Source organism: Charadrius vociferus, unplaced genomic scaffold (genome assembly GCF_000708025.1).
Source record: "Charadrius vociferus isolate BGI_N301 unplaced genomic scaffold, ASM70802v2 scaffold858, whole genome shotgun sequence".
In the NCBI taxonomy this organism is placed as follows: domain Eukaryota; kingdom Metazoa; phylum Chordata; class Aves; order Charadriiformes; family Charadriidae; genus Charadrius; species Charadrius vociferus.
Genome location: NW_009649724.1, coordinates 2,259,899 through 2,271,696, shown reverse-complemented (window position 1 = coordinate 2,271,696; position 11,798 = coordinate 2,259,899). Strand labels below are relative to the sequence as shown.

The 11,798-nt window shown below is 49.6% G+C and overlaps 1 protein-coding gene across 1 annotated transcript in view; it reads right to left on the bottom strand.

Moving 5' to 3' along the window:
- Window positions 1-8,581: 8,581 nt before the first annotated feature.
- SNX19 (sorting nexin 19) overlaps window positions 8,582-11,798 on the bottom strand; it is a 23,021-nt gene continuing 19,804 nt past the window's right edge. The window contains exons 9-11 of the mRNA XM_009890824.1: window positions 10,456-10,640; window positions 9,544-9,631; window positions 8,582-8,876 (exon numbers count right to left, since the gene is read on the bottom strand). Coding sequence (XP_009889126.1) covers window positions 8,741-8,876; window positions 9,544-9,631; window positions 10,456-10,640 — 409 coding nt within the window. The 3' untranslated portion in view covers window positions 8,582-8,740. The remainder of the gene's footprint in view (window positions 8,877-9,543; window positions 9,632-10,455; window positions 10,641-11,798) is intronic.

Here is an 11,798-nt window from a genome sequence, read left to right as displayed (position 1 = left end):
TGCTATGAAACCGGGCCACAGCGTGGTTTTTTTTTTTTTTTTTTTTTTTTTTTTTTTCTTTCCACCCTTTTCTGCAGATTAAGGTTAATAAGAGCCTCCCCAGCCCGCCGTGCCCACCGCGCGCTCCCAGCGGAGAGCGGAGGGGCAGGAGGTGGGAGCCCAGCGCCTCTAATATCCCCACCGGCGAGCGTGCTATGGCCCCGCTTTTGTTCTCCGCTTCTGCCCAGTGATTTTCATTACAAATATCCTCTTCTCATGCGCGCGTAAGGGGGGGAACCGGGCCCACACAAAGAGAAAGAAAAGGCTGCTTGCTGGAAAACCAGTAATTACAGGGCTCGGGCTTTCCTCGCGGAGGATTCATACGGATTCGACATGGCAGTGTTTCACACGTACGGCCCCTCCGGGGGTGAACTCCTGTTTCCATTTCATTATGGGCAAGCTGGGCTGCCAGGGGAACTTTTGCCCCGAAACGAGTTTCCCAAAAGGGGACAGTTGCACTTCTTTTATTATTTGCTTCGCAAGCAATTTCGCTGCTGCCCCCAGAAGCCTCCGCGCTCGCTCGGGCACGCAGGGGGAGAGCACAAATGCCGCGAGTTGGTTTGTCATCGCAGCGCTGCTGCTGCCTGTAAGCATGGGAAATCTTCCGAGATGCGGTCACCACCTATTTTAGCAAAATCTGGAGGTGTTGAATCAACCCTTCAGACATCTCCTAACCCCACACATGACTTTTTGAAGGCCAAGCTCTCGAGGTGCTTATAAAGATAAGCAAATTCTCCATTTGTCCTTTTACAAGGGAGGTAAAACATAACCCACGTATGAATGGATGGAAGTAGAACCTTGCAGAACCAAAACTTGAACTTTTGTACTCACTTGCCATAGGTATTGCGTGATTCCATGATGTGCTCCATCCCTGGAGATGTTCAAGGCCAGGTTGGACGAGGCTTGGAGCAACCTGGGCTGGTGGGAGGCGTCCCTGCCCAGGGCAGGGGGGTGGAACGAGATGGTCTTCAAGGTCCCTTCCAACCTAAACCATTCTGTGATTTTTTTCAGTTCAAACTGAACAGGTTAGCACAGCAGCCAGCGCTTTGCAGTGTTAAGATGTCTGCACAGCTCTGGGTCTGGTTATCAACGCTGTTTTACAGCTGGGTGAAACAACGGCTCAGAACAACCAGGCCAGGTTCACACTGGAAGTCCAGAAGAAGAACCCAAACTGCTTCCTCAAAGAGCGTGTTAGCAACAGACACCCCTCCGATTCACTAACACATCCCTGTAAATTGTAAACTGTTCAGGGTGATTTTACACCATTCCTCTGGGGAATTCATCTCGGGGATTTTCACCTTCCTTGGTGCTTGGCCAAGAACTCTGGGACATTTGTAGGACACCTCGCAGTGGCAGGACTGATGACAAGAGCCAGAAAACACCATAGGAAAGATGTTTCTGCCATTAGCGTGCACACTTTTAGGCAGAGCTACCCTGATCCTTCCCAATTTTTATGATGTGTACAAGAAAAGGACCAGCACATGGATCCGCTCTGCAATCTCAGAGGTGATGTACAACCATTTGATGACAAATACTAAGAAATACACTGTCATGGACAGAGCCCTAACAGTCACTCCTGTCCCTAAAAGCTCACAAAATCAACATCTACCTGCATACTTCTGGGTGCCTGGATCCATTATTCTTGGGCCAAACGCAAAGCGGGGAGTTGGACTGTAGCTGAGGTTTCAGCTAACACCAATCTCCTCCTAAAAATGAGTCCCAAGTTTATGGTACAGCTCCTCATAAAGACAGGACCATTCGCAAAACTCAGACCCGAGCCCCGCATTCTGTTTCCAGCCACGCTGAGTTTTGCTTTCCTTCCATCTCTTAATTCCCATCGTCTTTTCTTTCTCTCCCGATTTACTTGTTAATTTCCATGGGTCTTAATTTCCTGCACCCCGAGCCCCGCTGAGCCCAGCCTCTGCCTACATGGGATTGCACGCCACGGCCCTTCCCTCTTCAGGGAAAGGTCAGGGACGGAGGTTTAGTGTGCCGAGAAGAAAGGCAGCAGACAGACAGACGGAGAGCACTCATAAAGATCTGGCTGTGAGCCTCTCTGAGAAAATGTCAGGTTGGGGAAGGCTATAATAGCTTTAATCTGCAGTACAAGGGGATTAAAAGACTCGTTCTCACAGGGCAAAAAAGAAAGGAGCAGAGCGGAAGGAGCTGAACAAGGGGAGAATGAAGGCTGCGAGGGGAGGAAGGGAGAAAGTTAAAGAGCTCAACTCTAAAGAGCATCGGGATGTAAAGAGCTCCGGCTTCTAGCGCAATAAATGTGAAGTGGCCTGCACGGAAAAAAGGGGCTTTAGCCAATGGCTTTGCTTTTGCTTTTTCACACTAAGCACACACACTTCAGCCTTCTTCAAATCAAGGCAACTTGTTATGTTTGGCTTTGTTGATTTTCAGGGGCAAAGGAGTAGGAGGGGGAAACAGAAGGTTAATGAGGCTCCACCAGATGCGACACTCAAGAGAAGCAGTGGGCATTATTATTATTTTTTTTTTTTTTTTTTTAAACAGTGGTTGATGGTCTTTGATCCTCACCCCTGCTGTCCCTCCTCCAGCACGTCCCTCGAACCCCCCTTGTCCTCCAGGGCCATGGAAGAGCGCAGGGGCCTGGGAACAGGAAGGAAGTCCGCCGAATTTGCGGGACGCTCTCCTCAAGTACTGCTGGAGCAACCTTTTCAGCCGCTGAGCGAGGCCAGGAGATGAAGAGAGTGTAATTGAAAGGGTAAGGGAAGAAGGTGACTTTAAATAGTTTTCAAAAGGGAAAAATAACCCACTACAACCGAATGCATCAATTGCAGGAGATGTAAAGACCAGCAAGCCACCAACGCGGACCAGCAAGCTGCACTCTGAAAGGGAAACCGGGTCCTCCAAGTCAGCTTTGAGCATTGCCCACGTACTGCAGGAAACGGGGTTTCTTTGGGGTGGATGCTAACCTCAACTCAAGGCGGGACTGCTCCGCTAGATGAGCGGGGAAGTTGGGATGTATTTACATTAGGACACTGCCAATATTCTTCTTGAAGACAAGGGGACTCGTCCCCCACCTGGAAGTAAGGACATACATTAGTCTACAAAAAAAAAAAAATCTTTGAAGAAATGGCAACACAGGAAAGTCAGACAACCACCCAGGAGTCCTGAGTTTCCTCCCATGAACACACTCGCCAGCCTAAGGCACTCCGAGAAGAGAGGAGCAGGTTTCTAGCAGTCCACTGGGTTAAACCGGACTGCAGCACTTGCTCTGATCTTTCACATTCTCCACCTTCCCAGCTCAGCAGGCTTACAAGTCAGGAGAGATGCTCCAGGACACCACCAGGCACAGTCAAATGTCTAAGGCAGGTTCTCTCGACTATTTTAGCAGCTCAGCCTAGTGCTGGGGGCTGGCTAACGCTCTGTGCGCCAGTTGTACGCAGAGCAGAGGGGGGAAATAAAAAGACTTTGTAACATAATAAGCAAGTTCCAGACAGGAATTAGAGTATAGCATATCCAGTGGAGACAGGGGGCTGGAGTGGCATTAAGGTAGGAAGAATATAATTACCTGAACTGGACCGTGGCCAGGACAATGGTATTAATTTATTTCAAGAAAGGCAGAACTGCCAAAACCTGGATTTTACATTTAAATCCAGAAGATGGCAAATCACAGCACCCCAGTTCCATTCTTCCAGCGTTCAGCTGGAAGGAGATATCTCCTGATGGGTTTATACCCCTAACACCTACTGCCTGTGGCTGTGATTGGAAAGATCACCCTCTGCTTCATTTGGGAAGCCCGATGCCACCCCAGTGCAAAGCCCTGTGGCTACTGGTGCTCTGCTACAGGGCACATGTCACCGAGACAACATCTGCACCATACAGTGCAAAGAAAACCTCAACCCACTCCCCGTAACTCGCCTGCACGTGATAAAGCCACACTGTCACAAACACAGTCACAAGCAAGCTCTCTCGAGCAGAGCCCCTCGTTCGATCTGGTATTAATTATCCACTGTTCTGCAGAGATAAATGCTTAATCCTCCGGCTGTTGACACTGGAAATGGACCAATCTGCCCTGGGGTGGATATTATACAGGGGAACTTGGCTTCAGCTATGATCCCCACATCACGTGCTGTACAAACGCTCGCTGGCTTGTAGGTAATGGATTTCATAGGGCGTACGGGATCTTTCCATGGCAGAGCTAATCCAGAATAATACATGACTCAAGCATTCATTGTATCAGGTTTTTCTTCCTCCCTCCATTTCTTTTTTCTGCGATGTAATATTTCAAATTTCACGTGGAATTTCTCATTTTCAGACATTCTCTATTTCCTTATAGCTTACCAGCTTTCCTCCTCCAGGACCGATATCAAGGGGAACTTCCTAAGCAGCACTACCCGAGGGATGTGGAGATGGGTCTGCACAACCCCTGCTTCTCTGGGCATCTTTCACTTTCTTCCAGGAGAAAGGCCAAAAGATCTCCACGTTGCTTCTCTGGTTTCACACTCCCTGGAAAGCCTAAATCAAGATGTTCGCTTGCCAGGGAGAAAGAAGCGACACTGATGCCACCAGAGATGGGAAAACTGTTCCTATTCCTGACCGAGCTGCTAAGGACTTTGGCCTTTCCCATGTCCGAGCAGTCCCACTAAGGCCACCATGTGCCAGGAGGGCAAAACACAGCCCCAGACCCGTTGCCACCACCCCTGCTGCCCCAGCCAGATATTTTGGGGCACCTGGGGAGACGCCTGCCCCCCACCTTCCCACTCCCAACGGGGCTTTCTTGCCTCTCCCCTACTTGCTCTTCCCTTCCCAAGTGCTGTCTTACAGGCAGTTTCTTCGCAAAGGCGAATTTGAAACCCAAACACAGAAACAAGTTTGAAACGGAGTATTATTGTACACAGAGTCAGGAAAAAACTCACAAGTACTTGGGAGCACCCGTTTGCTCCCTATTTAACAACAGAACAGGTTCTCAGGACAATGCTCTTCTACACAGACTTGAACAGCAGCACCCACAAATAGCTGATAAAAGGGTTTGAATACATGAAATACAACAGGGAGTCAGTGCACAGTGGCACTCCCCCCCACCCCCCCCTCCCTTAAAACACAATTGAGCTTTGGCTCAACATAACTACTATTTAGCTTATGGTGGGGCCTTGAAGCTCTGTACCACTGCGTTGTATAGACCCACGAGCAGCCCCTGCTTCCAGTGAGCCTGCAGCCTAGCTAGCCAGCACCAGGGGAAACTGAGGCAGGGGGGAAATGCAATGCTTTCTTCTATGCCACATAGTCAGGAAGCGGTCGGCTGGAAGCAGATCGCGTATGTGCAGTAGGACATAGAGAGCTGACCACCCACCTGAAGCGTGTGACGCTCTACACCTGATATGACAGAAGCCTGCATCTTTTTCTTGATATCAAATCTGGCTCCTCTCACCACCCTCCCTTTAGCGAGAGGTGGCTGGAGCCTTCTGCACAAATTCCTGCCGAAAAAGGGAACTCGCTGGGAATACTGACACACAGAGTGAGTTCAAGTTTTTTTGTTGGCCTTGTTTGTTTTACCGAAGCAGTATTTCTAGTCTTAGTCCAATGGAAATAAACTTTCAGCCCACCTGAATGCAGAAGTTTGCCTTTGCCACCACTATGCTCAATTTAATCTGAAAATTTCAGTGAGGCAAAGAACTGGCATTAGAAAAAAGCCAAACTTTTTATTTGATTTTGTATTCCTTAACAACAAGATACAGAGAGGAGCTGCTTGTTCCTATGCTGTTCCCGGGCAGCTTCACCTCAGCTGTGAGAATGGACTAAGATCTACGAAGGAGAGAATGGGAGCTTGAAGCCCAGCCAGTAAGAGCATGAGAAAGGGCTCCGGCAACCCCGGTTTATTTTCCTTGCTCGAAGAAAAGAAAGAGGGTTCTGGAGATTAAAACAAAGATCTTGCAATCCTAACTCCTAGGGTCTGTTCCCGACTCTGCCGCTGATTTCAGAGCACATGCAAGTAAACCTGCTTCAGCTCTCTCTGCCCAGGCTCCTCCCACGTGAACACAGAGGAGATGTTGCTACTCCACCACGTGAACAAGTCTGCCAAGCGCAGGCTTTGAGGCCCCTGCATGAAAGGTGCAGAGGATGCACACCCCAAGCAGCTGTCTGGTATAACCAAAAATCACTGTCACACCATCCCAGCGAAGCGCCGGCTCTCAACCTACACTCCTCAGAGCCTGCCAGCAGAAATGGCAAATTATTTCCTTCAGGAGACATGAATATTGAGTCATTCACCTAATGTCAGAGGTCAGGGTTAAAGACAGGGATGCTAGGGCTCCCCGGCAAAGGAGAAGGGTAAGCTGGTCCTTCCAACGCCACATCCAGTGTCGGTAAGGACTGAGCTAGACCTTGGCCCTCACGGGGAGCTGGCAGGGCATAATTTGCAGTCCGTCTCTGAATGATCCTTCTCAGCAAACAGACTCTTAATGATATCCATTATCAATGGCAGACTAGAGTTTTGGAGGTTGAAACCCATAAAATTAATAAGGAAGCAATAGCAAGCAAGCTCACCAAGAGCATCTGGGAAGCCACCAAGCACAACAGGGCTACGCTACATCATCCCAGGCTGCTGCCTCCTTCTCCTACTGCCTTCTCCTACTCCTCAAAACAGGTGATGTAGTAAATGGAAGTAGTAGGAAAGAGAAGGGAAACAGGAGCCTGGCAGTGAAGCGGCTGCTCCAAGCAGTTATTGTGCTTAAGGATATATGGGAGTCTTGCTCCCCAACCCGATGCTTGGCCATTTGGGATTATTCCATATGGAGCACTCTCCAACACTTCGCCTAATCTACTCTTAAGCTACGTAACACACATGCTCCCTCCTTTTCCTAGCAGCTGGCAAGTCTACCATCTCACAAGTGTTGCTACTGAGAAATGGCTCTGATGTTATACAAAACTGCTTTGCTCAATTACATTGGATTCTGCCTAGTCCTGGGATGTCCTTAGAGCTCCCTAAAAATATTCTTGCTGGCAGCAAGCTAATCCTTTCCTGTGTTGTCACAAAACATGCACACAACAGAAAGAAGCAGCACACACCACCATGTGTCCATTATTAAGCAGCTGCCTTGGGAAAGTGCAGAATATGCTTCCAGTGTTACTCATGTTGGAGTTACACCACCTTCTCTCCAGACATGGCACATAGTATCCAACTACAAGAAACAGCAGGCTGTATCAAATGCACCATTTGGGAATGCAACATGGAAACTAGCTGTGATCCTGCACACTTCCATCTTGCAAGGTCTCTTCTTCTAAACACTTTAATCTGTAGATAACACCAGGTGCAGTATCCCCTCGATCAGCAAAGTCCAGCACTGGTTAGTTCATATTTCTCCCAGGGAGTACACCAGAACAGTTCACCAAACTGGTCTGTTGGTGCATATTCTCCGTGTCCATATTCTCTGCATCCATTTGCCCTGTCACAAACCTGACAGCTGGGCAGCATAAGCTTGCAAAACCACTCGAAGTCTTGGATGACCCGGAAAAGCAGCTGCCAAATAGACATGCTATTCTGCGCTGGGTGGCACTGGTCATCATGACCCGACAAGCTTTCTACAGCCCTCTGCACCCAGCTGTTATCATAGCAGGCATAGTAAACCAAAGCAGGGCGACATAGCAATCGACAACAGAGCTAAGGTGGTGCTTGCAAGCCCATTGCTGTGGTCTACCCACTGACTGTCCGTGACGTGCATCTGGTATTCCTCCTGGGCTCAGAGGCGCTCACTCCTTTTCGGGAGCTTACCGTGACAAGCACTTTTATGCCAGAGCTGATTTACTTGCTGTGTGTCACACACCATTGTCTTTTTTCCTGTGCCTTCCAGGTAACAGCCTCTGGGACCAACATGTGACTCAGCAGGCAAAACACAAGGTAATCTTAAAGTCCAGCTCAGCTACCATTCCTCTTTAGCCTGGTGACAATTCTCTTTTCCAGCACCATGTTCTAGGCTACTTGCACCCTACTGTTCAGGCAGCAAAAGATGTCAGATGCCGTGTCAGAGCAGTGGCAGCGGGAGGCAGCTTATCTTTGTCCATAAGGCAAGTCACCAGCTTTGATTTCCGCGCTGTTTTTGACCTCCCAGTTATTTGGGCAGTGGGGATGGGTCCCTGATGCCAACTTCAGGGCTGTCACCATATCTCCGTGCTCCATTCTCTTCTCATCTTCCTTCTGGTAAAATGGATGGTGTGGTGTAGGCACAGGGCAGGCTGCTTAGAGAGCAGGGACAGCATTTGGTCCTCCCTTCAGCTGTCCTGGAGAAACATCTGTCAACAAGATACCATCACATGGAGCCTCTGCATGCCAGTGCCAGGTGGAGCCTGAGGCCACAAAAGCTAATCTTGTGTGCTGTCTGCCTTTAGATGTTAGAGATGTTCAGAAACGTGGGGCAAGACAACAGGGTTTGCGGGCAGCCTGCTATCCTTCTCTGAGTGTCCAGCTCAGCAGAGGTCAGGCATCTTCATTCCAGGCTCTCCATCAGGTCAGCAACGCAACGATGCTTTTTCTGCCGTGCAGCATCTTTCAGCCCCTGCCACTGGGTTTAATCCATCACCCAGCCAAAACGGAGAAGCCTGGAAGCAGCCTCATTTAGGACCAGCTGGAAAAATTCTTTACAAGAAGCTCCCAGACATGTTCAGTAAACACTGAAAATCAAATCATCCCATGCCTGTGGCTGCTTCTCTCCTCCACTGCTGGCTACACCAGCCCTGGCTAATGCGCTGAAATGCCTGCTTTCTCCAGGCCACTAGAGGCAGACGGCGCGACAGCTGCGGTCTTGAGCTCATTGCTGGAGCCCTTCAGAACCAAGAACTCCAGCAGAATGTCCAAGAGGCAGAAAACCAGGTGCCTGAAATGGAGAGAATACAAAGCTTAGGCTACTCAGTGCACAGCGGAGCTGGGAGATCGGCTCCAGATATACAGAAGCCAAAGCTCACACGGGGAAGCAGCATTCTGACTGCCATCAGGGGAAAGACAAAAAAGATCTTGTACCCTAGAAGAAATATTTCAAGGGACAGTTCAGGGTTTTTTTTCCACCCCCCCAAACCAGTGGGTGTTAGAAGCTGCTGAGCAGCACAGGAAACACAAATACATCTCCTGGAGTGAGGTGGCACATGCATTTCTCTGCAGTTTATCACAAAAATATTGTTTCCCAAATGCACTGCGATGGGTACACAGAAAAGCACTACCTACACATATATGCAGCTCCCTAAGCACTGCTAAAAAACTAAAAGAGGATTTGGTCTGATTTCCTCCGACAGTCCCCTGACATCCACAAACTAAGCAGGCCCAACAACATAATTAATAAGACTAGCTCAATAATCTCCATCCAGACCGAGGTCCTAGACATGCACCTTCATAATAAGCAAGCCAGATGCCCTTGGATAGTATCAGTCCAGGAAAATTAGCCAGATATGTTCTGTGCCAAGAAGCTGGCAGCGTGAATCTCATGGCAAAGCCCTGAGAATAGCTTACAGGCCCCATGACAAAGGGTAAAGAGACCATAATCCACATACCTGTTTATCACAGGCTGGCCCAGGGACTCCAGGACCAGGTTCCAGCTCATCCGACATTTACTGGTTCCAAGGATTTCTTGGATCACATCTGTCAATGTCAGAGATAAAGCTTTAGGAACTGCTCCTTCCCACAAATTGTACAACAGGGTCAGTCTTCTGCTGGTGGGAGCTAAATCAAAGTTTGTGATGGTGCTCTGAGCCTGAGGCATCTCGTGCCCAACACTACCATGACAGAAAACAGCCAAGGACAAGACTGAATGCCAGAAAAGCCTTCCAGCCTGGAAGGGTATATGCTGGTTGGATTTTTTCATCCCCAAAGGATAGTAAGGGCCCCTTATACTGCAGCAGGGAGTTAAAAGTTCAGACTGCAGTCACATGGATTAGGCAGCAGCTGCTTTAATGCCAGAGGTCCCCATGTCAAACTTCAAGAGAAGGAAATCCAGTGCAGCTGGGCTCATGATTTCAGTCCAGTGGAAAAGCCACTCTTGAGAGCAAGAAGCCAAAGGCTTTGCCTTACGACTCTTCCCAGCAATGGTACCCTTTGGCAGCAAGCGGGAGCACAGCGTGGCACTGGCTTTCCTGAGCCCTACCTCGTTTGAGATGGCTCAGCAGGACCTGAACTACCAGCACTATGCACAGAGTATGTGGCCACTCTGCATCTGGGAATCACCAAGACATACGTCCTTTCTCTGGGCTGTGCTGCTCCCCCAATGTTTATGCAAACCATCTACAACTGGGTAACTGGTTTTTGCTTGCAGGAAACCATTCAAACTTCAAAGGCCACAAACGTTTCCCACTGCCTTGGCATAAGCAGGCTCCATCACTATTTGTAACCACATTTCCAGAGATGCAAATGCGCTGGAGGGTTCTCCAGCCTCTCAAGGGCAGCTGACATGTCTGAGGCACACTTACTAGGCAAGATCCCCATCAGGCTCTGCAGGGCCTGCTCTGCTGCTGCTTTCTTCTGTTGCTCTGTCCTGGCTGGTTTAGGCACTGCTGGTAAAACTCCTCCAGGCCAGATGGATTCCTGTAGCAACTGGAGGTACTGGACCCAACGCTGGGTGCAGGTCAGGTTAACCACCTGGACTTCCAGCCACCTGTGGGCACAGGGAGAGAAGAGAAAGCTCAGAAAAAGTCAGGCTTGGTACCGACTCATGAGCTTTTCACTGATCAGAGGCCCTGGAGGGAAATATCAGCTTGCTGGGTAAGTTAATGTGCAGTTTCCAAGTCCATACATTAAACATTTTCACAAGTATTAATTAGCTGAGTTTCTCCTGCACCAGAAGTATGTAAATGTAAATCTTATAGACAGAAACACTAATGCAAAGTCACAGTGGAAAGACAAAAGCCATGAAAAGCTCCATTGCCCTGCTGCCTGCAGGAAACCAAATGAATAACCGGTTCCTAAAGGGAGCACAGCTAAGGGATACTTCTGGCCTTAACCTCCTCAGTTATGCCCACACACAAGCAGAGACAGCTGGGAGAACCACCGAAATTGGTGTTTTAACTCTAAAACAACCCCTGTGACTGACTGGAAGGACATGAGCATGGTCTGGCAGCCATTACTTCCCTTGTCAGTCTGTTTGCTACCTAAAGAGTCACAGGTGTCTCTCCTGGAGACCAAGACGCACGCTCCCAGCATGCCAAGGCATGAATATCCTGCTGCTTTGCGCTCCTCTCGCCCCCTGTGCTTCCCTGCTGTCCAGCCCTGCTCTATCCTCTGGTGGCAAGCAATGAAATCATCGCCACTTACATCCAAAACCCCGTGCTGCACATCTACTAAAAGCCAAGTTAGGTACCTGCCAACAAAACTGCTGGTCAGCCCTCCCGCTGGGCCAAGACTGTGCCCTTTATACGGTAACAACCTGCAAATCCCGAGGCCGCGGGAATGCTGCTCCACATAAGGGCTCCGAGGGGTTCACAGCCTGTGCGGGGGAGATGTGTCCACACCACCCCAGTGCTGGCCAGGGAAAAGTTCCTAAATCAGTCATGTGGACCCTCTTTCCCAGACGTGAGATCACTTCCCCATGCAATAGGAAAAGCCATGGCCGTCAGTCAAAACTTGTCAGTGCCTAAAATCTTTCCCCTTTGAGTATGGAGAGGCCAGCGGACGAATCCCTGATGCCACCGAAGGTAACAGGAGGGTCCCCATCAGTTTGGCAAGACCTGGACTCAGCGGCGCAGCACCGATGGCGACGGCCCGCTGCCGCTGGCCTCGTCAGCGGGAGGCTCTGGAGGGAAGAGGGGGGCGTCAG